This window comes from Colletotrichum spaethianum, assembly GCF_022836535.1.
Source record: "Colletotrichum spaethianum MAFF 239500 DNA, contig08, whole genome shotgun sequence".
In the NCBI taxonomy this organism is placed as follows: domain Eukaryota; kingdom Fungi; phylum Ascomycota; class Sordariomycetes; order Glomerellales; family Glomerellaceae; genus Colletotrichum; species Colletotrichum spaethianum.
Window position 1 is genome coordinate 906019 of NW_026054778.1, and position 27031 is coordinate 933049.

Here is a 27031-nt window from a genome sequence, read left to right on the forward strand (position 1 = left end):
AGGGGCCCCCTTTGGGGTGAGGTCTCACCGATGCTGCGATACCAAGCCTCCCAAGCCGGACGACGCGGCAACTTTGATATCTTGGGCTCACCACGCCAGGGCGACCAGACCCTCAGCCTGGTCGCGGCCAGCCAATGCCAGCGAGCCCACGTCAGCGCTCCCCCCGTCGCTTGCCGACGGTCCCACGATCCTTGGAGTATGTATGGATATGCCCACTGTTCACTGTCCGCGACCTTTGTTGGACCCAGTAGGCTATTTTTTTTTTTCGCTCGATGCTCACGCGCGTATCTTGTTGCAAATTAAACCCTAGCCATGCGACAGCACGCCCTCCAGGGACCTGGTGCACCGCTGCTGTTTCTTGTGGGCAATGTTCAAACTGTGAGACGCTTGTTTGCGTGTCCCTCTCCGTGTACACGATGCGAGGATGCGAAGGGTCCCTCCTGCCCATCCATGGGTAGCTGTTGATGCAGGTCAACTACATTCCCGACTGGCTCGTGGCATTTTCTCCTTTGCATCCAAAACCGTCTCGTCGTGCTGCTCCGCGCCAGTCCCGTCGTCCCGTAACGCCACGCCACGCCGCATTATCCGTTCCCCTAACTGCTCGCCCTCTACTAGGTATTCCTCTGTACACCTACCTACCTGCCTGCGCCTGCGCCTCCTTGCCCTCCAGGCCACCCTAGCGCCCATCCCGTCCCTTCCTTCCTGCACTGAACAGACCACACCGCCGCCGCAGCGGCAGCAGTAACAGCAGTACCTATCTTGGCTCATCGTAACTCCCGTGTTCTTCCTTTCCCCCCCCCAGCCTGAACCCTCCACTCCCTTTCATTCCGCGGATGATGACATAGCACATACCATACCCTCCTTCTTTTCGATTTTCCCATCAGCCCAACATCCGTCCAGTACAATCTCGGGCGAATGTTCTTGTGTACCCGGCCCACATTACGAGCACCCCCTACCCAATTTCCTCGCACCTCTACTTCCCCGGACTGTGCAGGACTGCCGGCCCTCACCCATATCACCAGGTGCGGCTCAAGTACAGCCTGAAGCGAGGCTCGCCTGCCTGTCGAACCGCGTGTCTCTCCCGCCGACGCACGACTGTCTTGACCACGAAGGGGGCAGTCCAAGACAGACTAGACGATATCGAGACCCAGTCAGGTCCAAGGAAGCGGCATCCTACTCGAGAGGAACGGGAGAGGGACTGCAGGCCATTTCGGAAATATTTCGAACCCCCCGCCCTCTGACAGCTCCTGGAGACATTGGCATTGGCAAACTGGCCCAGCCGCCCAGAAGCTCCTCCGCCCATCGCCCACCGCACATTTCTTGCCACTGGCACTTCTTTTAACTCGGTTTTCTCCCCTTCTTTTCCCTCCAGCCCCTTAACGACGACGATCCTCGACTGCGAGTGCACTCGCTTCAGTTTTTCTTTCCTTCTCTCGCCCTCATTATCGCCAGCCTTTGTTGCTTCTCTACATTCTTTATAATACCCAACTGCGCTCTCGACTGCGAACCCGTCATCGGCGTCCCCTTGCCATCGCCCGCCCAACCGTCACTAATTAGCTTGCGCTCGCGCCCTTCAACGTCCCGAAATCGCCCACCCTGGATCTTAAGCCGAGCTGGCAGCTAAATGAAACCCGCCTCCCACCCATGCTGATGGCACTGAAAGGCCGCAGACTCGCACTGCTGGCCGCCTTCGTTCTTGTTTCCGGTCTTCTGATCTTCTCGCAATCCCTTTACCCGGAGAAGCTGAGCTGGGTAAGTTTCTTGTCGTTACTTCAGGGTTCTTGTCACTACTTGATCGCCGTCGCAAATACCCCAAAAGCCGGGGCAGCCCTTTTTTTCCCCCTTCTCCTCCTTCAGGAGAGGAATGCGTCCACGTGCCGATCTGGGCTGAAACGTCAACCGAACTCCTCGCGGCGGGACCCTGAGACAACCGTCGTAACTGATACTGACATTACATTCCTCCACAGTCCGACATATCAGCTTCGCTTCCCACCGGAAGCAAGTCCTCCGTGCCATCTACCAAGGGCAGCAAACCCGGCTCCGAGGGCGTCGGCCGCTTCCACTTTCTCATCGCCGCCAGTGCCCCAAACTTGCAGTTCTGCCGCGCCCTCGTTTCGTCGACCGTCAACCGCTTTGGTGCGCCCGTCATTGCCGGATGGAACGGCACCGGAGACAACGACGCAGCTATCTCCCACTTGGCCAAGATCCGCGTCGTTGCCAAGTACCTTGAGGAGCTGCCCGAATCGAGCGACGATGACCTGTTCCTTATGATCGACGGCTATGACGTCCTCCTCCAGTTCGGCCCCGACGTTTTGATCGACCGTTACTTCAAGGCTGCCGAACAAGAGGACGAGCGCATCATCCAACAACTCGGACCACAAAAGGCTGAGACCCTCGCCGGTCCCCTCGGCCGACACATCTTCTTCGGCGCCGACAAGGTCTGCTGGCCTGTGGACTGGCGACGCCCAGCATGCTGGGCTGTGCCTCCCGTCCCCAAGATGGACGGCCGAGAGTTCGGGCCTTATACTAACACGGAGGACATGGCCTTCAACCATCCGAGATGGCTCAACAGCGGTACCATTATGGGCCCGATCAAGGAGGTCCGCGACATGTTCCGGGCCACCCTCGACCTCATCAACGAAGTCTACGATCCCGAGTACGAGTTTAGAGAAAGCGACCAGTTCTATATGAGCGACGTCTGGGGTCTGCAGGAGCTTGAACGGATCGAGATGCAAAAGGACGAAAACCCCGACGCCGTTGTCATGCAACCTCCGGAGGACGGCTGGGTCCCCAGCCTGGAACCCGCTTACAGCTACAACTTCCACATCGCCATGGACTACTGGAGTCTGATGTTCCAGACATGGGCTGGCTACACGGAGTGGGTGGACTGGCGCAAGTTCGTCGGGCCCCTGTACTCGGTCGAGATTACGCAAAACCACCGCAACAACTCCGACTTTGTCCCTTGGAACCTGCAAATGCAGGCGGACGGCATGAAGTCATTGAAGCGCATCTTCAACACGACGTCAGATGAGACTATGGGCGCGACGGTGAACGAGCTGATCCGCAAGTCCGAGTTTGGAGCCAACATTATCACCAAGCAGACGTTCCCCCTGCTGCACGTTACCGGAGAGAAGGGAGCCTTGGATGCCTTCTGGCCTCGCATGTGGTTCTTCCCTTACGGACGATCGCTGATCCGCTCTGCCATCAAATGGTTTCAAGCCGAGCAGCACTATGCGCCCGAACCGATCAACAACCGAGTGTGGTACCCCGCGCACTCATATCCCAAGGACATCAGGGAGAGCGACGCCGGTGCCTGGTCAGACGCTAGCAACGACAATGCAACCGTTTACTGGTTGGGCTTCGACGAGCTCTGCGCAGAGCATCACGGCATCCTATTTGGGGAAGAGTAAACCTTCAGGAATGGGATCTACTACATGTTACTTGATTTGAGCATATTTGAGTATCTTGGGATACAAGGTCTGGAAAGAAAAGAAACACTGCGGGTTCTCCGCGAATCCGATGCATTAGATCAGCGGCAGAGAAGCTGCTGCAGGCCAGGGACTGCAAGAGTGTGTACTTCACACAATATGTGACGGCCGGCATGGCATGTTGAGACACGACATGCAAAGTTGTAATACACATGTACTTGTGCGCATTCTCCTTCTGTATAACGCAGCGTTGTCTGTTATCTCGAGTTGAAGCCCGGCGACAAAACAATAGACAGACCGCCATCAAAGGCGGCGAATTTTCTCTCCAAAGATATGAGACTTTTTTGACCAGCTGAGATGCCAAACGCAGGGTGAGTGCAAAGTGTCTGGGGCGGGGTCGTGCCTGTCTCGGTATGTCTGGGTCGATGAAAGGAAGTCGAGTTTGACTCTCCCGGTCCCGCTGCGGGAAGATGATGGGTCATGCCGGTTCCTGTAGGGCTGGATTTAGGGACTATTGGGATCGGGCGAGATGGTGGCTGAGAGGACGGCGCCTGCGAGGCGAACTTTTCATGATTAAGGTTCTGTCATGCCCTGCAGTAGCTGAGCTGGGTCAGACCAGCCAGGACCTTTGGGGAAAAGAAATCTTTCCGAATCAGGATGCATCTCGGTGTCGACTCTCGGCGTGATTGGTCCCCCTCGTGCGTGAAGAGGCGTTGATGACTAGGCCGCCAAGACTGGCCATGGCTTGCTTTAGCCTGCGTGGTCCCGTACACCCATCGGAAAGGGAGAGAGACCGGGAAGTTAAGGGAGAGAAGAGAAAGACAGAGGCGAGCGGATATGGACTTGTTCTCGGCGAGGTTGCTTTTCGTGCGGCGGCTGGAGTAGGACGAGAGGGATGGCGGTGAATGGTTTTACTTTGTCACGCGCGACGAGCTACGCCTCCGGGCTGCTCGACACGGCCATGGCTTTTCCGTAGAGGGGTGGAACGGGGATCTGGTGGCGTTGCTTCAATGGGGGAGGGCGCGGGAGTCAGAAAGCAGTGAGACGGGAGTCTTCGCGGCCGCGGTGTGACGCGAGGGCGGATTGGATTGGGGTGTGGCGGAGTGGTTGTGTTCACGTGAAGCCTTTTATTTTATTTTATTTTATTTATTTCTATTTTCCCTTCCCAAGGCTTGGGAGGCGAGGATGAGACTGTGAGCCAAAATTGGATTGGATTGGATTGGGTGTTTTTCGTCCGCCTGTGGATGAGATGTGACTAGGGGGGAGTGAGAGTTCAGCTGAATGGTTGCCGTGGTTTCGACGTGGGGTTCGTCCGATCTCTGGGATGAACCGATGCTATCATAAGCCTGGGATTGGGCCAAAAACGGACTGCCTTGCACATTTTTTTTCCCTTATATGTCTTGTGTAAGGGACGTCAGGCATAAAACAATTTAGTGAGAGCTATGCCGACGAATTCAGCACGACGTATCAGACTTGCCCGCTCTACGATTCCAAGGCATAAATTCCCAAAACCCGTCGAGAAGAAGTACGGTGACGTCTGTACACCTGTTCACCTGTTCACCAAAGCCACCGAAACATGAGTCCCCATTACACCTTGTGCCTCGCCAAGCACGGCCCTGCTCCTCACGATCCACTCGCAATGTCAGAAAACAACCCCCAAACGGCATCACGCTTGCTGCTGAGCTTACTTTTTACGCGAACGGGGCCGCGAGGTAACCAAAAGAGGTCCCTACGCGAGTTCAATAAACTGGTGCCTATTTGCTCACTACAGATACCCGTTTCCTCAGCTAGCTACCCCGGATACGGCAGCCGGCCCAGGCGCTCGCTCCCTCTTGCTGCTGGGAAGCCTGCGCCGAGCCAGTCACTCCTCGTCCGCAATCCCTCCCTGCTCCGCGTGTTCCTAATTTGCCCTCCGTGTAAGACATTAGCCTCGTCTCTCGGCTCCGGCACTGGGCAGCGAACGAGGGCGTGCAGGGCGTGCGCATACCTCCACCCACACGACTGTGTCCTCGCTGCCTGTATCCTGCTTTGCTTTCTCAGCGTAGAGGCTGACGGGCTTTGCTTTCCTCAGGAATGATCCATTCCACCTCGGTCTGGGCTCCCCTTTCCTCCCATAGGACAGCCTTACGAGACTAGTTTTGTTTTCTGTTTCCTCCCCGTGCCTGTGCCTCAGACAGGGGAACCACATTGACTGCTCCCTTGTTGATATAATAAAGGGAGCTGCCGCGTCCCGCAGCACACGGACTCCCGGGAAGGCGCACATCGCGAGTCACAGACATCTACAGACAGGCAAGCCTGGGCCGCTTTTTCAGAGATTAGCTCAAACCCTGTCCACTGCATATCGATTCAATAACCATCTATACGACCTCACAGTTGTCCTTGTTCCACCTCTGCCTCTACATATCCAGACCAGCACTCCACCACTTACCGCTTACCTCCCTGGTCGACCTGTTTAGGCCAGGCTGTCCATCATGGCCACTGCACCTGCTCCCATGAACTACTCTCCAAAGAGACTGATTGTGTGTTGTGATGGCACCTGGATGAACTCGTAAGTGCTCCCATGTCAATTGTCCTTGTCGGCCTACGCCACGTCAAAGTGCTGACCTGTCGTTCAGGGAGAGCGGCTACGTCAAGCCCACCCTCTGGAATCGCAAGGGCTCCCTCCAGATCCCGTCCAACGTGACCCGTATCTCGAGATGTTTCCGCCGTAGGTGCAGCGACGGCCGGGTTCAGGTCATTGAGTACGAGTCGGGCGTCGGCACGGGGAGCAACACCCTCGACACCCTGACCGGCGGCGCCTTCGGCCTCGGTCTTGGAGAGGTGAGCACCTCCCTCTCGACCTTGTTCATTTTCCTGAACCAGAGTACTTACACACTAGACAGAGAGTCCGCAACATCTACAGCTTCCTCTGTGCAAACTACTGCGACGGCGACGAGATTATCCTTGTCGGCTTCTCGCGTGGCGCCTACATAGTCCGCTCCGTCGCCGGCATGATCGCCGACCTGGGCCTCTTGACCCGTGAGGGGGTCGAGAACTTTTGGCCCATCTTCAAGGACATGGAGAACTGGAACAACCACCGCTACCGCGACGAGTTCCCCACGGTGCCGTTCGACAACAAGCCCAAGGGCGAGGGCGCTGCGGATGTTTACCGTTCCAGGTTGAAGAAGGTGAGTTTGACGGTCGTCCATGCTGTTCAATAGAACGCGAGTGCTGACAGATTCTAGCTTGGCATGACGCGTGTTCGTCAAGAAGAAGGAAATGGCGAGATTATCAAGGTCAAAGCTGTCGGTAAGTAGACCCCTGTCCTACCGAGAAACCCAGCTAATCGGGAACAGCCGTCTGGGACACCGTCGGTAGCCTGGGTATTCCCCAAATTGCTTGGCTCAACAAGCTCGGTATCTACGCATCGAACCGGGAGTTCAGATTCTGGGACACGAGCCTTTCGGACAGAGTTGAGCACGCCTTCCAGGCCCTTGCCCTTGACGAGACACGCTACTCTTTCCAGCCAGCTGTTTGGGAACGCCTAGAGGCTAACCGGCTGTCGACTGATCTCCGACAGGTCTGGTTCCCCGGCAACCATGGGAACTGCGGTGGTGGCTGGAACGACCAGGGGATGGCCAATATCACGCTTGCTTGTAAGTTCACACTTGATTCGATGCTTCTCTCCATCGTTGGCTGACGAAGAGCCGCATAGGGATGATGGACCAGCTGGCGTCGATTGGTGTCGAGTTCAACCATACCGTCCTTGAGCGCTGCGTACAACAATCCAGTTCTTTCTACCAATCGCAGATGAAACAAAAGAGTGTTTTGCAGTGGGCCATGGAGCCAATCTACAGCCAGAACTACCCTCTGCGGCCTTGGGGCCTGGGCGCTATCCAGAAGACGTCGAACCTGCTTTATTCCTTGGCCGGGAAGATTGTCCGCTCGCCCGGCCTGTACAGGCAGGTCAATGCTACAACGGAAGCCCGGAGCGGCAACTTTCTCAAGGATACGAACGAACGTATCCACTCGTCAGTGCGAATCCGTCTGGCCTGCAAAGGCCTCGGCCTCAATGATGCTGGCGTATGGGACAACCCCGCCATGAAGAAAGACTGGAAGTTGGTCCGAACAAAGGCCCAGTACGACGATCCGGTGCCGAGTCACCCGGCTTGGGAGCCGGAAGAGGACAGGGAGGGATGTATGAAACATCCTTCCGAGTGCGAGGACGGTCGTTGGGTCTGGGAGTACTGCGGGCCGGAGGAGAAGGCTCCTACCAGCCCTTTGGCGAGGGTCATGGTCGAGGAACCCCTGGGACCTTTCGAGCGTCACTTGCTGAAATTGACGGGCGGCACCCCCAGTGTGTACCAGCAAGCTCTTGAGACCTCCCAGTAGCCGAGGTGGGCGTTTGATTCTTCCGTATGGTTGGGCGTTTAGATACCACCTTTGTTCTCATCAGCCTGGCATTGGTGTTTAGCATTGTTTGGCTCTCACACATAGACATGATTATTGAATGGCATTATGAGTTTACTTTGGATCTGAGCTATGTTTCCTATCTATCTTGGCTAGAAGTTTGGTGCAGATACCAATATCCTGAATAAATCTCGGCCTGGCGTTGAACTCCGTAGATCAGCCAGGACGTCATCTGCTGTGGGAGCAGCCAGGACGTCTTCTACTGAGATAATTTGGTGAAGTAATGTCTTGGATATGAAGCTTCGGACCTTCGATCGCCCGTCTCCGTCTTTGGTCGGTAGCTTGGTTACATTGAGCCGTACACGGTTGAAATATTGAGATTCGTTTACCAAATCTTTATCTGCCGTGATATCGTCGAGGATCCGGCTCCGTGACTCGGTCGTACACAGTCCCTCCACAGTAAGGTTCTCTATGCTTGCTCTAGAGAGCTTCACCCATATCCCACAGCCAGGCTTGCCACTGCTCACTGAAATTAGCCCTATGAGTAGGTCGGAAAGGGAGTAAGAGCGTGACTATTACCATTTGACATTATTGTCTACTGAAAACCCTCCAACGGTTTTGCATCGCGGGCATTCAAAACTCCCTTTGGATCCCCCGCTAAGCTGTATATAGTTTGAAAGTCGACTGCCATGTTTATTTTCATGCCAGGGCGTAGGGCGCCGTTCCATGGTAACGACTCGAGCAGTTCCCTCCCGCTCACCTCGTCTTCGAGCGTGTACTCCCCATTGACAATCTTTCGATGACCCCTTTTATTCTCGAAACGGTTCACGATAAGACACCGGAGATGCTACCGTCGTCAGTAACTGGAGTCTTTGTTGAAATGGAGAACATTACCTCCCATGATTCTAGCCATTCAAGTGGCAACGTCAAGACGTAACCCAACGCGTCTTCGAACAATACTTGGCTGCGCGGGACAGTACCGGGACCACAAAAGAACCTGGCACAATTTTCAATATCGCGCTTTTCCACGCTCAGGCGAACGTTTTCCTCCATCATCGCCTTGATTTCCTGAATGTGGCGAGAGTCCTTCTCGATAACTCCCGCCAGTGACTGGCTTGCGTGCTCTTGTAACGTCAAATGATGATTTAATGCGGTAATTTGCACGGAAAGCGACTGGAAATCAGCTACATGTTTCGAAAGCAAAAGACCTTGTCGATTGACATCCTCAGACACTGCATGGATGAGGGACTGAACCTCTTGAATGCGTGTTTGCATTGTAATGCTATCAGCCTGAGCCGCTTTCCTTGAGAGAAATCAGTAACATGAAGTGTAGCTGTGGACATTTATACCTACCGTATATGAACTTGTAGAAGAAGCGAGAGCCTAAGTGTTGTCGTTGACAATTTCTGATGTAGTCCTTGGAGCCGATCTTGTTCCTTGAACGTGAATTCAAGTTTTCTGACAATTAATGTCGGCCTGAATCGGGGTTGAGAACTGCCGAGCGCAATGTCGTACTTGTATCGTAAATAATCTAAACATTTGCGCATGTCGCTTATGCAATCGTCCATGACGGACTTGATTGCAGCATCAATGGCGACCAGCCATTCGGAGTGCTCGCGTTCCTGATAAACAGAGATAACCTATGTCGAGTTCAATCACAAAACAATTGGGTTGGAACGCAGCGCTGTCAAGCCGCAACAACTTACGTTCATCAATACCTGGACAAATTGGTCCAGGTTTTTTCGGAGCTCTTTGTAGTTTCTGACACTGCCACGAGTATCATCTAGGGCCTTGCCTACAGCCATGCCGATTTGGCATAGCTGCAGAATGTCTCCCAAGCTACCAAAAGTAAAGCCAGTCGACATTTCAACCGATAGCCAGTGTCAGAATTCAGATGGTGTTTATTGTGGAGTCGCTCGAACTCATAGCGGCAGGAGAAAGGACGGGAAGAAACAAACCCGGAAAGCAAGCCTCTGGCTGTGGATTGCTTTACATACTCAGAAACAAAGGTTACGTTCGATCAGGCTCATCCGTGGGCATACTTGGCGCACTTTTGAATGGCTGGGATTCCATCCATGGCGCTGACACACAAAATTCGACTGCACCCGGGGGCGGTGTTCCAACCTCTAGCTACTTCAGTGTGTGTCTTGACGAGGGTTTCTATTGGCTCAATCTGATACCAAATCTTCCTGTCTCATTGCGAGACTGCTGACTGGCACTCACAGCTAGCCTTTTCCACACGAGAGTAGTCGGGCCATTTGTCTCCGGGTGAGGTATGTTGTAGAGCTTGCCACTTGAAAGATTGACATGAGTCAAAAGGTTTTTGATATGCTTGGTAACCGTATAGCACGCCTTTCACGCATACAAGTACGATGCTCCTCACTATCTATAGTACAAGCAGAGCGTCAAGACCAATATCAATAACATTGACCTACTTGATTTTGCTAGGTTGTCAGTCACCAGTAATGGTAGCTGGCTTGCTGCCGTCATCAAGCCCCCGAAGGGCATGGGAGTAGGCATTCTGCTGGGGCCGCACTTGAGAATGAGATATTCGATGAAGAGCCAGCAACGAAACCCATTATCCGCATCCTCGTTGGTGTTCGTGGTAGAAGATAATCACAAAGCACGTACAAAGTCACGCAGTAAATGCTTCTACATGTCCAGACCAGTCATGGAACCCCGGACTCTTAAAGACACTGAGAATTTAGAGGATCTACGCGGGAATCTTGAGGAAAAAGGTAGTATTTTTGTGTTTCATGCTTCTGGATGTTCTGGGTGGAAGGAGAGGGCGCCCCAATGCACAGTACAAGTTTATAGAACAGTATTATAAATAGTGTAAGCAAGTTGATCATGAAGCACTTGGATGTCACCTAGTGTTGGCCCCGTTTAGACGATCTCAACCATGCTGCAAATACTGAATAGCCATTGCTATAAGCGAAGACTCCGACGCTGAGCAAACACCATATCCACCGGTATGTATATACAGCAAGCTGGTCCACTTGACTAATTCGGCATCCTGAACCCAACCACCACCTAAGCGCCGCCCTCAACCACAAAGCAAGACCAAGCCAACCGTTGAGTCCCGAGCCCCCATACCTCCAGTGTGTCTACTTACACGGTGACTATCAACAGCTGCTCAAGTCCACGAGCTAGTTCGAGCGGATGACCTCGGATCGATTAGATGCCCGGTGCTTTAGTTAAAGAGAGGCGCTCCATTCACCCAAGTAAAATGCGAGCATCTGTACGAATCGAGTCACCGGATGAAGCGCAACGTTCATCATGATGAAACGGCTGCGTCGCGACTACCACTTTACGTTCGTGAGCTCTCAAAGACGGGACACACCTAGAGTACTTCACAGGGACCTCGAAGACCTGCGAGGGCTCGCGTTGCGGATATGGAGAGGAGGCGGCGCGCATGGACGGTCTGCGATATTGTTCAGTATACAAAACACGCCTACAGTGGTCTCTACAATATGGCGTCAGCGCAGTGGACGATCGCTTTGGCCATGTTGAGCAGGCTTCGATGCTGCGGGGGAATAATCCCAAGAAAGGTGCGAGGACGGGTAGCGAGGTGAAGGCTAGGGTGGATGCGCTACAATGGGTTGCGAGGCGAGCGATACTATGTTGCAAAGACACTCAGAGAAAGGGGGTCGAGGCAAGGAGCGCTGGAAGGCTTGTGTGCTGCGTGGTGAAGAGTCGAGAAGACGGCGAGGACGTGGGCGCGATTTATACAAAGTTCGAGGCTTGTTGTCCAAACGGCCGCTCAGCGGTGCGACCCATCCTTTGATGGGCCGCACATGGTTCGCAAAACCTGTCTTCGCGCCAGCACGATCAGGCGACCAACCAGCGGCCGCCAATGCAGCTCGTGTAGAAGAAAAGGGTGCCACCGTCAGGCAAACCCCAACACCTCACTGCCACAGAGGAAACCCAACCGAGGTCGAATCACATCCTTCCACAGGGGCAGCCCGCGTCGCCTCGGAAACATTTGTGATGAAGAAGCAAAGCCCTTGGGTCTAGATGCCTCAGGAAATAAGGGACGCTGTGTACAGATACACCACCCCGTTTCACAGCATTCTCAACTCCCCCAGAGGGCTTCTTGAGGCAGACACCGGGCGGGCTAAAATTGAGGCTGCCGGAGGCAAGAGGCGGCCAGCCTGCAGCAACGCAGCTGCGCCTCGCGGGGGTTAAGGACGCCTTACGAAAAGGGATGCGTCGCTAGCCTCATCTTGGCCGGGCGAAGCGGGCGGGAGGACGCAGTGTGCGGTCCGTAGAGTACCCATGTGTGCTTCTCAATTAAAATCCCCGTTGAGCAATGGAGCTGCGAGGCGTCTGCGGACGATATTCTATCGACTAAGAGCCCGGTACAGCTCAAGCTGCGGCCGTCATTAATGTCGTTGAAGTTGACAAACCCCACCGGGCGCGTGCCCGGGTATTAGATGATCCGATGGAGCGATTTTGGGCCGTATCAATACTCTTCGTGACACTGTACTACGCTTATTCCTCCTGCGAACCCTCAACAGATTGCAGTGAGCGTCCACCAAGGCCCTATCATGGCCTCCCTTGCACACATCACCGAGGCCCTCTCGGCCCTCACACCAGCCCAATGGTGCCAGGTGTTCTTCGGGGTCTCCTCAGCAACCGTCCTGGCCATACAGGCAATCCCCAAGGCTGCCCAGCACCTGCTCCTCGACTACGGCGCTCGCTCGCCGGCCAGTACCGATGACCAGTCAAAGGAGGCAGCTGGACCCCAGGGATCGAACGTTTTCAACGATATCGTCAAAGCGGTGACCTCAGTCGGCCAGATTCCGCACTCGTGGTTCATTCACTTCTATGTCGCGTCCGTTGCGGGCTCGGCTTTCTGGGCATGGCAGTACCTCCAGGGCGGTTCGGCCATTACATCCATCGCGGCGCAACAGGCGGCTTCTGGAGCTCCGTCCATGAGCTTCGAGCAGACGGTGCTCGTCTGGGCGCTCATGGCGCTGCAAGGTGGGAGAAGACTCTATGAATGCTTGTTTGTGATGAAGCCGGGATCTTCCAAGATGTGGTTCATCCATTGGCTGCTCGGACTGGGCTTTTACCTCTGTATGAGCGTATCCGTCTGGATCGACGGTTCAGGCGAGTCTCGTCACTCCAATCTACGTCGAGTCATCCACTGACCTGTCCTAGTTTCCCTGCGAGAATCGACCAAGCCAGATTTGGGGAGCCTACTGTCGCCTACCGCCATCTTGGGAACCGCTACGTACTTGTACGGCTGGACCAATCAGCACCTATGCCACAAGCACCTGGCCAGCCTCAAGAAGTATTCATTGCCAAACCAAGGCCTTTTTCGATATCTCGTCTGCCCCCACTACACGTGCGAATGCCTCATCTATCTGGGGCTTGCCATCACGGCCGCACCAGAGGGCCAGCTGATTAGCCGCACTCTCCTGTGCGCCTTCTGGTTCATTGTTGCCAATCTCGGCACAACAGCCGATGGAACGAAGCAATGGTATGCGCAAAAGTTTGGCGCTGAGAAGGTGGCCGACAAATGGAGAATGATTCCGTTCGTCTTCTAGACCCACTTGAGCCACAACATCACTTCTTGCCAAATAATCCAAATCTGGCCCCAAGCTTCGATACCTGCATCACGTCGCGGTATGTGAGGCTTGTTCTGGTTGCGCGCACGTTTCGACCGGCTGCGAAATCGGTTTTCGACCGCAAGAGGTCCCAGTTCATAACACTTTCGGCAGAAATCTCGACGTCCTCCTTGATATCGGCAATGCCATGCAAGTAATCGGTGTAGAGGTCGTCGGTCGTAATAAGGAGGCTTCTGGGTTCTTGGAGAATGCGTCCCACGGGCTCTGGATCCAACCCGCCGTCCTCCTTGCTCTGGTAGAGGTTCAGACATAGACTTGCTCCCAGGCTGACAGTGCACACGACTGGATGATAGGCAGGCCCGTCCTATAGCCAGTATGAGATTCAAAAGCGCTTCACGTCAACACCTACCGTGTACTCAACTTATGCGGCATGATTCCAACTCCCGGAGGATATTCGTTAATCAGCACGTGGTTCGGCCGCTTGTGAGGGCTGTCGGCGAAGAGATTGGACGAATCAGGACCGGCGACGAGAGGCAAGGAAAGAATTCGCGAAACCACGGGTTCTTGCAACCACTGTGGCAAAGGAGCCTCAATTAGCTTGTTGTTGACGAGATCGGATGGCCACGTCTGGAGACGTCGATGAGTCAGTTGCTTCCAGCGGGGTTTCGGAGCATCGGCTATCTGTTGGGTGACGGGGACCGACGATTAGCTACAATGTCAAATGAGGCACGCTTGTCGGACCAAGTGCTTCATACCTTTTGCAGTAGGAATTGTTCCTCTTCCTCTGATATAAAGTCCGCGATGTAGTAGGATGATGACGGTAGCTTCTCGACCTTGACGTCTTCGAGGGAGGTGGGCAGGTTCAAAGCTCTCCAGTCCATCGTGCCGGCTTCGCCCCACTGATGCGTGATCCAGAGAGTTTGAAACTTGGGATGCAGATGGTACAGTTCGGCGCTGCGCCCAACCTTATGGACGGGAATCCCCAATAGTGTGACTTGATGTGGATGGATGGTGCGGTTAAGAAAGATCAAGTACAGCGAAGCTTGCCGACGCGAGCGAGGGGCACCGGTTCAATCGTGTTCGTGTTAGCTCTCAAGCTCCGACTGGAACGCGATGTGGGTAGAGTCGGCACCAGTAGTCAGCGACAAACGGTTCTGCGTCAAGCCGGAAGATCCAGGCGGTGGGTGATGATGAGAGCGGGAAGATTAGAGTGTGGAGAATCGACGAAGGGAGCTGGAAGCGGAGGGCGGGTGGCAGGCGAGCGAGGCGAGATGTAGACCAGATGCCTGGAATGCCTCACGCCGAAGCCGCAACACTCGCAGCAGAGGGCTGGGCGCGTGCGTGTCAAGCGCCAGTCGCCAGTCGCCAGTCGCTCCAACAAGAGTCCAACAAGTCGCGGGACGAGGACGAGTTGTGTGGCGCTGGAACAAAGGAGGCGAGAACGGACGCTTGCTCCCAGAGGCGCTAGAACAAAGCAGGCAACGGCATGTCCGTTAATCACGGCAGAGGATTGCATGACCGTCAGGTGTCCGTTCCCAGTCACGCCGGCGCTGCCAGGCTGCTAGGTGTCGAGAGCTCTCTGTTTTCAAGCTTGGTCGTGATTCGCTCTCTGAATTCAAGATGCGACGACGGGGGAGAGGGGAAAAGAGGAGCCTGCTACGACGCTGGAGGAGGTTGGGATTGGCTGAGGTGGGGCATTGGGAAATCGAAGGCTCCGATACGTAGCTTCCGGGGAGCACTAAAAGGTAAGACCTGCGCACTGGGTTGGCTCGGGGTTTCCTACCGGGAGAGCGAACTTTGGCAAGGCCAGCAAACCAGAAAACCTGTACGGTCGGGTCAGTTTGTTTTGGATTGATATCCCCTGAGAATCCCGAGGGCTGGTCGTCCAGGGTCAGGTGGTCCATTATGCACTCGGCGCTGCAGCTTGCAGAGCCAGAGCCAGAGCCAGAGGCGAAAAAGGGAAACAGAGATGGCGCCGCTATCTCTCACCCTATCTTTCTGAAGCAAGGTGGGTGCCAGGGCTACTTCAAGGTTGTATCCTCGTCGACCCTCGCCCATCCTCGTTTGGGGCCTCTGCTAGTGCGCCTTTTGACGGTACTTGCTTGCGCCGCAAGCAACTGCCTGGCCTCCAAGTACCTGGCCTCAAAATCCACTACGTAGTTCTGACTGCAGGTCGGTGTGTGTGAGCGTGTGTGTGCGTGTCCAGGTGTCTTCCTGTCTGGTCTGTCCACCCCAGTTGTCAGGCTGCCACTGCCACAGCCGCTACTACCAGGTGCACACCAGGCTCTCAACTCACTGCCTGCACCTGCTTGCCTGGTATCTCCCGACGCTTGCTGCTGCTGGTGTTCTTGTCTGCTTGGTGGCTGTCCCGTGTCCCGTGTCCCGTATTCTCAAGCAAAGCCCAGTGCCCCCCGTCGGGTCCAATCAAATAGGTGGCGATCAGACTTTTTGACTCTGAAGACTCTCGCGGCCCCGTTTTCTACCTTCAGCCATACCGAAGTGTCAAGCGTCACCACCAGAACCTTTTTTTCCGCATTACCTACCCACGCCGCGCCCATCGAGCCCATACGCATTATTCCCACTCGGCCAGGCGCTTTCTTTGTTTTTTTTTCCTTCATCGTCGACGTGATCCAGTCTCTACATCCAACTCTTCCTCGCCTTCGACAACCGACACCTGCTCCTTTCGCGCGGCCCCCCGTGACTGACCTGGCCACTTTCTCTTAGGGGGTTCCTTTCGAACGACCGAAAACCCATCCACCGACCGCAATCAATTCGACCCGCGCCCTCAACCCTCTTTCTTTTGGCCGACCCTTGGCCAGGATGGTGCTGGCCAGTTTTTCGACCTCTAGATAAATGATATGGATGCGCAGAATGCTGCCGGGTCCGACAAGCCGAAGCCCGTCGCTGCTGCGGAGAAGCGACCGGGCAATCACCCGCCTGACGAGTCCAAGGAGTCCAAGGAGCCCAACAACAAGCCTGCGAAGGCTGCGGACGAGTCCATCAAATCCCCTCCTCATCTGCCCAAGGACATTAAGCCCAGCGTAACCGTATCGCGCGCTCCTTCCGCCGCCGACGATGCTCCTGCCGACCGAGACTCGGATGCCGAAACCATCGTGCTGCCCGGTAAGGATGGCCACTCACCCTCCAAGGTGAGGAAGGTCAAGCACGAGGATCGCAGCGATGGAGAGCCCCCGGCCCCCCCGGCCCTCCGAAAAATCCGTGATGCCAGTGCCAGCAGAGACGGCGACAAGGAGAAGACGCCCAATCCTCCCCGCTTGTCCGAAACGGCCTCCTCGCTCGGATTGAAGAAGAAACGTCTCCACGATCAATCCGTCAGGAGCAAAGATGGTTCTAGTGGCCTCAGCTCGGCTCCTACATCGCCTCCCCACCACAGGCGTCGATCTGGTGGGCACTCCGATTCCGACACGGCGGGTGCTGACCGTAGGAAATCCCCTAAGCTGCCCATGAAAGACCGAGCCAAGTCCACCGACAGGACAATACCCCACAAACGCAAAGCTCCCAGGGCAGACTCGGATGACGAGGCGGAAAATCGAAAGGCCCGACGGCAACGCATCATCTCGGATCACAACAGTGGCATCGAATCTCGTGCGAACCGCCTATCCAAAGAACCAAAATCCTCGTCTTCATCTAAGAGAGAACACGACGGCCACTCAGGTTCACGCACCAGATCCGTATCTCCCCACCATCCACGTGCCCACCGGCGGAGTGTTTCGACGCAGCTCCCTGCAAACTCCTCTAATGGCCTGAGCTACAAGAAGAAGCGCTTACCCCCCCCTCTGCAATCGACTGATTACCATTCGGACGAGTCTTCTGCCAGCGGCAGTCCTCATCCCCGGAGCTCCAAGCTTCGCAACCTCTCTACGCCCGCTACTGCCGAGTCAAACATGTCGCCTGCGAAGATTGCACCACACAAGAAACACCTTGACGCACACGGCCAAACCTTCCTCGCCAGGGCATGTGCTAGAGGCGAATACGACCTCGCTAAGCAGAGACTGGGCGAGCGACCCGAAGACCTCAACGTAGCCGACTACGCTGGCAATACGCCACTCCAGATTGCTGCAATTAATGGTTACGAGGATATCGTGAAGCTCCTCATTGACGCCGGCTGCAACTTGGACTGTGTGAATTATGACAAGGACACACCATTGTTGGACGCCGTCGATAACGGACATTTGGGGGTCGTGAAACTGCTGTTGAATGCGGGAGTCAACCCACGGAAGGCCAACTTGAGCGGTGAAGAGCCTTTGGACCGAGTCAGCGACGACTTGGAGAATGCCGAAGAGTTTCGCGCCGCGCTTGTCGAAGCAAAGTCTAGGCAGGGCGACAGGAGACGCACATCCGAGGACCACCACCAGACCGACCACCTGGACAGCCGTTCTTCTCACGGACCAGACAGTCCTCGACGATCGCCAGCGCCCTCGGGTTCTCACGCAAGTGGCCGCCGGGCTGGTACTGTGAGGGCAAACAAGACGAGCAACCACTTGCTGTACATGTCATTAGACGACAAGACACTTCGACAAGCTGCTGGAAAGGGAGACGAGGAGACTGTCACACGCATTCTGCAGGTCAAGGACGGTTGCGACGATTCAGAAGCCATGGTTGCGGCCGCTCGAGGCGGCCACGAGGTGGTTATTCAACTTTTGCTGGCGTTGGGCGGAGCAAATCCCGATCCTGCTCCAGTCTCGAGCATGCCACCCGAGTTTGCAACACCCATGCTGGCCGCCATTGGCCAAGAAAATATCAAAGTTGTCAGGCTACTCCTGGATCAGGGCAACTTTGACCCGACCCGGCGGTTCAAAGGCGAGACCTACTACGAGATTGCGCGACGCCGACAAGGAACGAACTGGAAAGACGAGGAGCACATGCTCAAGGAAGCTTACGATGCGTACAGAAAGTCGCATCGTGATATTGCCAAGACGAAATCCCCGAGCAGGCGCGAACGTGAAAGAGACCGTGAAAGGGATCGCGATAGGGAGCAAGACCGCGAGACGAAGCGCCAAGGTCGTACTGAACTTAAAGACGAAGCTCGGGTACACAAGCGCAACCTTTCTAGCCCCCCTCGCGATCCTGAGAAGAGGAAAAAGCTGTCCACTCGAAACGTTACCAGTCCCAAGGAAAAGCGGCGGGCTGACTCTTTCCATGACGACCAAGCTTCACCAAAGCGTGGTCCTGGTAGACCTAGAAAAGAGGATCGATTGCCGACGATCGCTGTATCAGACCGAGAGGCGTCCCCTGCACTGTCGCAAAAACAATCAGCGAAATCGGTGAAGCGAGCAGAATCCGATGTTGCTGCCATGTCGTCTGAAGGAGAGGCTGCCAAGCCTCGTCGGAAGTTAGTTTCCAAGGGGGAACTCCGCGGTGAGAGGGAAAAGAATCGACGTGCTAGCATGGTGTCTACCACTTCATCTATCAAGGATCCGTCGAGCCCCCGCGACCCCAAGAACGACGATCATCCTGAAAAGCCAAAGGGTGAGCCCTTGTCAGAAAAGTATCACGATCGCACCAAGGCTCTCAAGAGAGACGAGTCTAGAGACCGGCTTTCCGTCTCAGGCGATAATTCTTCCAAGAGGCACCGGTCTAGCGTCACACCGCCCCATTCGAGCACGGGCGAGAAAGACGAAGGCGAGGTTCCTGTGAAGCGAAGGCGACTCGATGTCGACGGCAAAGAGCGACGGACAAAGTCAACAGCATCCCCCGACGACCCTCACCGAGCTTCTCGTGATGGCCTCCCGCGATCCAAGTCGAGTTTGAGGGATCAGGATGACAGCGATCGTAGACCGTCCAAAATCAAGGTTGACTCTGATGGCCACAGACGAGAGTCAGGCAAGTCTAGCAACAGCGACAAGTCGAGCATCCATGTCAAGTCTGAGGACGTTGACATTGAGATGCCCGATGCGTCAGAAGTGAAAGACACTATTGAAGCAGACACACGTCTGAAAAAGGACCGCGATGAGGAGAAGAGGCGCCTGGAAGAGAAAGAAAGGCGTCGAGAAGAGAAACGTCAAGAGGAGAGGAAGCGTCGCGAAGCCGAATCCGAGGAAACCCGCAAGAAAGAAGAGGAACGCCGACAGCGAGAGGCGGAAGAGAAGAAACGAGAAGCTGAACAGAAGAAACGCGAAGCCGAGCAAAAGCAACGCGAGGCTGAAGAGAAGCGACTGAAGGAGGAGGAGGAGGCCAAGCAACGCGAGGAGCAGGAACGCAAGCGCAAGATTGAGCTGGAAAAGAAGCGCCAGGAAGAGGAACTTCGGCAGCGACGTGAGGCCGAAGAGAAGAAAAGACGCGAGGAGGAAGAAAAACGACTCCGTGAGGAAGAGGAAAAGAAGCGGCGCGAAGAGGAGTTGAAGAGGAAGGAAGAGGAAGCCCGGAAGCAGCGGGAGGAAGAGGAAAGGCTTCGCAAAGAACAGCTTGAACGCGAGGCTGCCGAAGAAGCGCGACGTCTCCGGGAGGAGGAGGAGCGCAAAGAGCGTGAACGCAAGGAACGTCTCCATCGCGAGGAGATGGAACGCAAGCGGGCCGCCAAAGAGGCCGAGCAGCGGCGAATCCTTGAGGAGCAAGAGCGTCTACGCTTGGCAAAGCTACCTCCTCTGTTGCGCTGGCTGGACGGTTGCCCCAACCCCAAGACTCCCGAACTCGCGGCAAAGTTCAAGCACATGCAGGGTGTGCGGTACGACACCATCCAGCCGCAGGCCACCGGTACGGCCGACGGCAGAGAGCAGTGGGTGCTCAACACTCATGCTGCACTGCTTCTTGGAGAGAAGGACCTCGCCTTGTCACGATGTAAGTACCCCAGCGCGCGACAAAGTCAATATCATCCTGACAGCATTTCAGATACGGCTTGGGAACATGTCCCCGTCTCAGATCTCGCCAAAAAGGTCATTTGGAGACTCGAGTCGGATCGGTATGCCTTGATCAATGAGAGCCTCTACGAGCTCGGCACGGGCCTGTCGGGTTACTATGGCGAAGGCCAGGACCCCTTCAAGATGAGCTACCGCATGAAGGAAAAGCTTCGTGGTGAAGCGCGGGAGAAGTTCCTGAAGCTGGACATGTTCTTCGTCAAGGTACGTGTCAAAGTCGGCTCTTTGCAGATGGCTCAGACTAACAAATCCCCAGGTATCGGACTTGATGTTCATTGTTCCGAACATCCCTCATCTTCGGAGTCTCAAGATGAGCGTCGAGTATCGCGAGCTCCCTGACGATGAAGGTCAACTCTACGGATGGAAAGTCCCGCAAAAGTGGAAACAAGACCCGGACGCTGACCGATTTTATGGTTTCGCGCCGAGGAACAAATATTACATTAACGGTGTCATGGTTGAGGAGCAAAAGCCCGGAATGTCTGCCACGAGCAGCTCCCCCTTTCCCGAGAAACGGGTCCCTCGGAAGGGACTGCAGCAGGTTTTCCCATGCGACCCCGACTATGCTCGCGTTTGCAAAGAACAGGGGCTGGAGCACCTCCTGAACGGCACAAAAACCCCGACGATGCCCAACGGCGGGCACTTGTCGCCGAGAAGCCAGTCGAATGCTACCGAGTCATCGGCTGAGCCATTGAATGGCCCTCACGCTGTGGTCTCTGGGCCAGCGCCCGCGCCCGCGCCCGCGCCCACACCGGCATCGACGGAACCGAGGCTTCTATCGAACGGAGTTAACGGCGTCTCAGTTTTGGGTTCCAACTGAGTTGAGTTGATTCACGAAATAGATCAAACGAGTCACACTATTTAATATACAACCATGCACATGCCTCTCAGCAGCCCCCGGAAGCGACACATGATTGATCGTTGGAATCATCAGAAGCCTTCCAAATAAAGTTGGGGACCGGGTCTAACTACCCTCTCATTGTTTCTTGTGCCAGGGGTTAGAGGACAGAACGACATTCGGTTTCGATTCATTCGGCCGACTTGGACGGGCAGTTGCGACCTGGAGATGTCGCCGGACCGCCATAACTTCTACGATATATTGGATGACCGAGTGCTGTAATTATGAAACAGCCGTTGTCAGTATTTGCGAAGACGAGGAATCAAGATATGCATGTGGGCAGATGATGGACGAAAGACGACTACGGCTTGAAAATGTTGAGAGTCGGCTGGTGCTCCGGGTCGGGTTTCCAGGCGAGCTACGTAGATAATGAAAACAATACCGTTCAAAACGCACTGTTACTCTCCATGCTGACCGTGGGTGCTGGAATCTTCCAACGCTACCTGATGATCTTTTGTCAGAACGCAGGGCTGAGATCGCGAAAGCCTACAGAGTTGAAATGAATCAGGTTCTGACATCACCGACGGGACCCAGACGATCCGACCAATCAGAAGCGCCGAGACGGCAAAAAGGACGGCCCCGCCAAAATTTTGATGTGCCTTTCTCACATTTCGCACCGCCGCCCCGCCATTTGCCCCCGAAAACCCACCACCACAAGCCCACCAACTTGCCAGGACTATCACCAAACCTCCCCAAACCGGGACAGCGGTCTTTTTTTCTTTTTTTTATGTTGTGTTGGTTGCGTTCGTAGCATCTGCGCATCCTCGAACAACCGCATCACGAACACGTTACGACCAAAGGACTTTTTTTATTTGATACCCAAACCTCCTTCCGAATTACGAGGCGGCAACCACAGTCGGCTTCGACGCGGACGCTGAACAGGCCAGACGGTCCATTTCCAACTTAACCCCTCCATCGAGTAGAAGCGTCTTCGGGACGACGAAACCGCAGCCATGGCGACCACGGTGGACAAGGTATGTTCGGCCTCATGGCGCTCTACTCCTTCAGGCTCTCTCCTGCCTGGTTTATGGTCCAGCTTGCTAACCTCAAAATTGTGTAGATCAAAGACATCGAGGCCGAAGTACGTTTGCAACCCCTCCATTATCATCTTGCCTCTCGTCCCCAGCTCCCCTCCCGATCGCCCATCATCGACGACGTCAAACGGTCCCTTCGAGTCCTCCCGCGTTCGACATGGCGAGGGTTCTTAACCTGTGGCGTCGCCGACTGTGCCTTCTCCAATAACCAACACTCCGAACCCTCCCTCCCGTCAAATCGCACATGAACCGCACAAAGAGACGAAGAAGAGCTTTAGGAATTGGAACTGACCATGGTACTTCACCACAGATGGCCAAGACCCAAAAGAACAAGGCCACGTCCTTCCACTTGGGTCAGCTTAAGGCCAAGCTCGCCAAGCTCAAGCGCGAGCTGCTGACGCCCTCGGGCGGTGGCGGCGGCGGCGGTGCCGGCTTCGATGTCGCGCGTACGGGTGTCGCCAGTATCGGCTTCATCGGCTTCCCGTCCGTGGGCAAAAGTACGCTCATGAGCAAATTGACGGGCCAGCACTCCGAGGCCGCCGCCTACGAGTTCACGACCCTGACGTCCGTCCCGGGTCAGGTTACCTACAACGGTACGAACGTCCTCTGTGGATGAGTGCAGAAAGAGACAACCGTGGACACAAAATGGAGACTGACATATGTTTAGGTGCGCCGCTCCAAATCATCGACTTGCCCGGTATCATCGAAGGAGCCAAGGACGGTCGCGGTCGTGGTCGGCAGGTTATTGCCGTGGCTAAGACGTGCCATCTCATCTTCATCGTGCTCGACGTCAACAAGCCCCTGACGGACAAGCGCGTCATCGAGACTGAGCTCGAGGGCTTCGGCATCCGCATCAACAAGAGCCCTCCTAACATCACCTTCAAGAAGAAGGAGAAGGGCGGCCTCAACATCACGAGCACAGTGCCGCTGACGCACATCGACCATGACGAGATTAAGGCCGTCATGAACGAGTACCGCATCAACTCGGCCGACATCGCCATCCGCTGCGACGCCACCATCGACGACCTCATTGACGTTCTCGAGGCCAAGAGCCGGAACTACATCCCCGTCATCTACGTCCTCAACAAGATCGACGCCATCAGCATCGAGGAGCTCGACCTGCTGTACCGCATTCCCAACGCCGTGCCCATCAGCTCCGAGCAGGGTTGGAACATTGACGAGCTGATGGAAGCCATGTAAGAATTTTTGCCTTTCCCCTCTCCTCCCACGGACTATTGAAGCCGTCATCCGGATGTTGGCCCCCGGAGCGGCACAGCCGAGATACGATCAGGGATCACCCCACTCTGCAACCTGTGACTTGTGAGAACCCAGGAGCTGACAATCTTCCTCGTTGTTGCGCACAGGTGGGAGAAGCTGAGACTCGTTCGCGTCTACACCAAGCCCAAGGGCAAGCTGCCAGATTACTCCCAGCCCGTCGTGCTCCGTTCGAACAGGTGCACGGTTGAAGACTTTGTGAGTAGTGACCCCATCCCTGAGGCTGCCCCCAAGGAAAGCCTCGCCCAATACAGCGCGAGCATCTTTTCCTTTCTGGGAAGAGGGTTGCATTGTATTGCTTCCTCGTTTGTCCTTACTCTTGCTGACTGAAACGTTTCCTCTTGTCAGTGTAACCAAATCCACAGGAGCATTCTTGAACAGTTCAAGACTGCCATTGTGTACGGCAAGTCTGTGAAGCATCAGCCTCAGCGCGTTGGACTCTCCCACGAGCTAGCCGACGAGGATATCGGTAAGATCTTTTTGCGTCTTGTTTGCCCTGCAACCCCCATGTCGAACGCCTTGGCTTCTGAAACCCTTGTTTGGCTTTTCCTCCGGACATTGGAAAAGGAAACCGGGCTAGGAGAAGCAAACGTGGCTAACATCTGATGACTCTAGTAACCATCGTCAAGCGCTGACGAAAGCGAGGACAAGCTAATTTGCGCATGGCGACCGCGTTGTCGTCATGTCCATGTCTGCCTGGACAAGCCGCCGGGCGACCCCTCTGTGGGAGGGGGAAAAAAGCCACTTGCCTCTTTCCTCCCCTACTCTCTAGATCTCTTCTGGATCCTGAGGTCTTCTTTTGTTCGCCACGATCTCTTGACACCGATCTTACGGGATCGCGTGTAATAACTTAAGAAGCTTTCAGCAATCTAAGTGATATATACCAACACACATACGTGCGTGGCTGGTGAGGCCGGACGATGCGCTACCAGCTGCAACTCTGAGACTGCCGTCATATTCGGAACAGAGCTGAGTGGCGGTGCTGGGCATGGGCATGGGCGCGGCCGCAGGTTGTCCGGACGGCGCATCAAGTTGACTACCTACCTTTTTGCCGCCGAGAGCAGATGGGGTACAAGAAGGTGACGTTGGGTCAGTTGAGCAGCGTTTTCGTTCCAGCATTATAGAGTAGGAGTAGATGCAAAGACAAAAGAAAAAGGGGGGCCCGAGAAGGACCTGGCTTGTGGAGTGTTGGCTTAATCGAAGCGGCTTCTGGCAGATAACGTCTCCATAGCTTTTCCCTCTTGTCCTTCATTTGCCCCTGAGAGGAACGTTGTATGTGAAGTTCTGGCCTCGGGCTAGTCGCGTTGGGCCATGTTGTGAAGTAATGGCCGTCGGGCACTAAGCTGCCCGCCGGGTGAAGGTGCCTGAATTGCGCAAGCTTCCCGGTGCCATGCCCGGGTGGGGATGGTGCTGAGCCCAGAGCCTCGCGAAAAACGAGTTCATTGTCGTCCTCTTCGTCACTTGCATGTCGTTATCGTCGTAACCAACGTGACTATGGATGGGGGCGGCGTGGCCGTGATTCGAGATGGACTACCCGGTGCGTACCCCACACACGCCACCATCTGATGTCGTCGGTCAGCAAGCGGTATGAAGCAAATGTCGTGGGCGACCTGCATAACCGAGGGCCTCTGTTTCTGCGGCCGTACTTTTCCCAGGAGAAGCGCGGGATGCATATCTTGTCTGCAAGAAGGCACCACATGCCCGCGCGGTGCTTGGTGCTCTGCAATAGCTCCGCGCGCGAAAGAAGAGGGTGGGAGGAGAAGCATGCAGCTTCAACACGCACATCCTCTTCCTAGTGCATGGGTTGACAGGAGCGGGCAGATGTGGGTGGGTGAGCCAGACGGGGGACTCCCTGGGAACGAAGGCAACGTCGGCGCTTAAACCAGAGCTAAGACGACACCCTTCCCTCCTTTCTCTCTTCCCCTCGCAGCTGCCACGCTCATAATTCGGCCTGTTAGCATTCGCTGCTGACGGAGCGTCCCTCGAGAAGAGAGACCCGGTACTACTGGCGCGATGCATTTCACTGCAATTCCCCGTTGGAAAAGCATGCCCGGCGCAACACCAGCAGCCCCGGACCTGGAATTTTTTCTCAGCAAAAGAGGGGGGAGGCGCCGGAACCAGTCAGACGCAAATCCTCCCACGCCCACCTTTCACAAGGCTTGCTTTACCGCCCATGTCAAGCATATTTTGTCCTCACGCAGTCCCGTTTTTTTTGTTCGTGCTGAGCGGATGTGCTAGTCAAAGGTGGGTCGGCCGTGGCCCCCCTTCACAGCGAGCCGTGATCTCATTTTCTCATTTCATCTTATCCGAGGAGGAGAGGGTCCGGGCCCGCGGTATGCGACGAAGAGAAAGGAGGGCGGTTGCGGAGTATGGTAGCAGTGAAAGTCGTAGACCGATCTTGGCTTCTTGTCTCGACTCCGGCTCGAGATTGCCCACGGGCAGACGAGTGTATCCGTCGTACCTTGCATCGGATACAGATGAGGCGAACGATGGGCGATAGGACACAGACCACGGGAGAACGGCTGCAGGGAAGGGAAGGGAAGACAGGCGCAGGGGCAACACAGACCGACGGCGGCGGATGCTGCGCTGCAATGTTGCTCGTGCTGGCTAGATCCCCTGCTTGCTCCAGGGCGACATGAGTCGGCCAGTTCGGGTTTGGGAAGCGCTCGGGGACAAGCAAGATGCGCTCCGCTGGAAACACTGACGCAGCTATCATCCCACTCGAGAGGCTTGCTTGAGAAGGGGAACTGAGTATTGAACGTGCCGTGTGTGCATATACAAGACAGCAAGTACTTTCGAGGGCCAGATGCAGCTTTGGTCCGGGGTGGTGTGCCACCGACGGTCAGCATGGCAGGGTGCCATCTGAGGTGGTGGTCCGGCTGGCATGTTGTCAGCCACGGGAGTCGAAAGAGAACGTATTTGCAGTCGTGATGGGATGTTGAAATTTCTACGTCAAGTTTCGCGATCATGATTTACAACGCACAGCTTCTGGCAAGACTGCGCAGCAGAAGGCGACCATTCGACGCTGACCGCCACTGGCATAGACCTTCGTTTAAGCTGTGTCTTGGTTGCTCGATCTTGCTATCGACGCAAAGCCCAAATCCGCTGCTGTGAAGGAATGTTTTCATCGACACATTGTCGGCTTGCTGAATGCTAGAGTGTCAGGGGGCATCGCTTAGAAGGGTCCTTGAAATGAGTCTTTTTGTCTCTTTAGTTTTCCTTTCTGACCTGTCCATCATCATGCACATAGATTGTCCGGCACCGTTGTAAGATGAGAGTCTCATTCTCATGACTGATGCGAACTCTGTGCTGAGCGATCAGATACTGATTCGGGCGACGGTTGAGTCGGGGTAGTCTAATGTTCATTCAGCCTGGCCCAGGGTACCGCCGGAAAGGCCCGCTTCATATTGAGAACGGCGCGCGTTGCGGGCCAGTGCGTGTGGATGCTGGTCGACCCTGGGCTACGCCCCAATCGCAATAGTACACTCCAGCCAAGCACCCAAGCTCTCCAGGATGAAGCATTCTGAGGTGAGGGTTGGTCAGGTCCTTTCCAAAAAGC

General features: G+C 55.3%; 7 protein-coding genes across 7 annotated transcripts; 6 read left to right on the forward strand and 1 right to left on the reverse strand.

The window, feature by feature from the left end:
- Window positions 1-1644: 1644 nt before the first annotated feature.
- Window positions 1645-3410, forward strand: ColSpa_04090 (uncharacterized protein; the record flags this gene model as incomplete). Its single annotated transcript, XM_049270302.1, has 2 exons — window positions 1645-1752; window positions 1968-3410. The coding sequence occupies 2 exons, from the start codon at window positions 1645-1647 to the stop codon at window positions 3408-3410; spliced, it is 1551 nt and encodes a 516-aa protein (XP_049126259.1).
- A 2489-nt stretch (window positions 3411-5899) lies between these two features.
- Window positions 5900-7799, forward strand: ColSpa_04091 (uncharacterized protein; the record flags this gene model as incomplete). Its single annotated transcript, XM_049270303.1, has 6 exons — window positions 5900-5976; window positions 6044-6248; window positions 6311-6595; window positions 6653-6716; window positions 6764-7063; window positions 7123-7799. 6 exons carry the CDS (start codon window positions 5900-5902, stop codon window positions 7797-7799), a joined length of 1608 nt encoding a protein of 535 aa, XP_049126260.1.
- A 4568-nt stretch (window positions 7800-12367) lies between these two features.
- ColSpa_04092 (polyprenol reductase 1) lies at window positions 12368-13372 on the forward strand (the record flags this gene model as incomplete). Its single annotated transcript, XM_049270304.1, has 2 exons — window positions 12368-12941; window positions 12984-13372. 2 exons carry the CDS (start codon window positions 12368-12370, stop codon window positions 13370-13372), a joined length of 963 nt encoding a protein of 320 aa, XP_049126261.1.
- Window positions 13373-13391: 19 nt separating this feature from the next.
- On the reverse strand, window positions 13392-14274 carry ColSpa_04093 (alpha-ketoglutarate-dependent dioxygenase alkB 6; the record flags this gene model as incomplete). The annotated part of the gene is made up of 3 exons (XM_049270305.1): window positions 13392-13757; window positions 13835-14074; window positions 14149-14274. 3 exons carry the CDS (start codon window positions 14272-14274, stop codon window positions 13392-13394), a joined length of 732 nt encoding a protein of 243 aa, XP_049126262.1.
- A 401-nt stretch (window positions 14275-14675) lies between these two features.
- Window positions 14676-14861, forward strand: ColSpa_04094 (uncharacterized protein; the record flags this gene model as incomplete). Its single annotated transcript, XM_049270306.1, has 1 exon — window positions 14676-14861. The coding sequence occupies one exon, from the start codon at window positions 14676-14678 to the stop codon at window positions 14859-14861; it is 186 nt and encodes a 61-aa protein (XP_049126263.1).
- Window positions 14862-16251: 1390 nt separating this feature from the next.
- Window positions 16252-21085, forward strand: ColSpa_04095 (protein HOS4; the record flags this gene model as incomplete). The annotated part of the gene is made up of 3 exons (XM_049270307.1): window positions 16252-20191; window positions 20243-20472; window positions 20525-21085. 3 exons carry the CDS (start codon window positions 16252-16254, stop codon window positions 21083-21085), a joined length of 4731 nt encoding a protein of 1576 aa, XP_049126264.1.
- Window positions 21086-22116: 1031 nt separating this feature from the next.
- On the forward strand, window positions 22117-24107 carry ColSpa_04096 (ribosome-interacting GTPase 2; the record flags this gene model as incomplete). Its single annotated transcript, XM_049270308.1, has 7 exons — window positions 22117-22137; window positions 22224-22244; window positions 22508-22790; window positions 22865-23393; window positions 23562-23670; window positions 23821-23941; window positions 24088-24107. 7 exons carry the CDS (start codon window positions 22117-22119, stop codon window positions 24105-24107), a joined length of 1104 nt encoding a protein of 367 aa, XP_049126265.1.
- Window positions 24108-27031: the final 2924 nt, after the last annotated feature.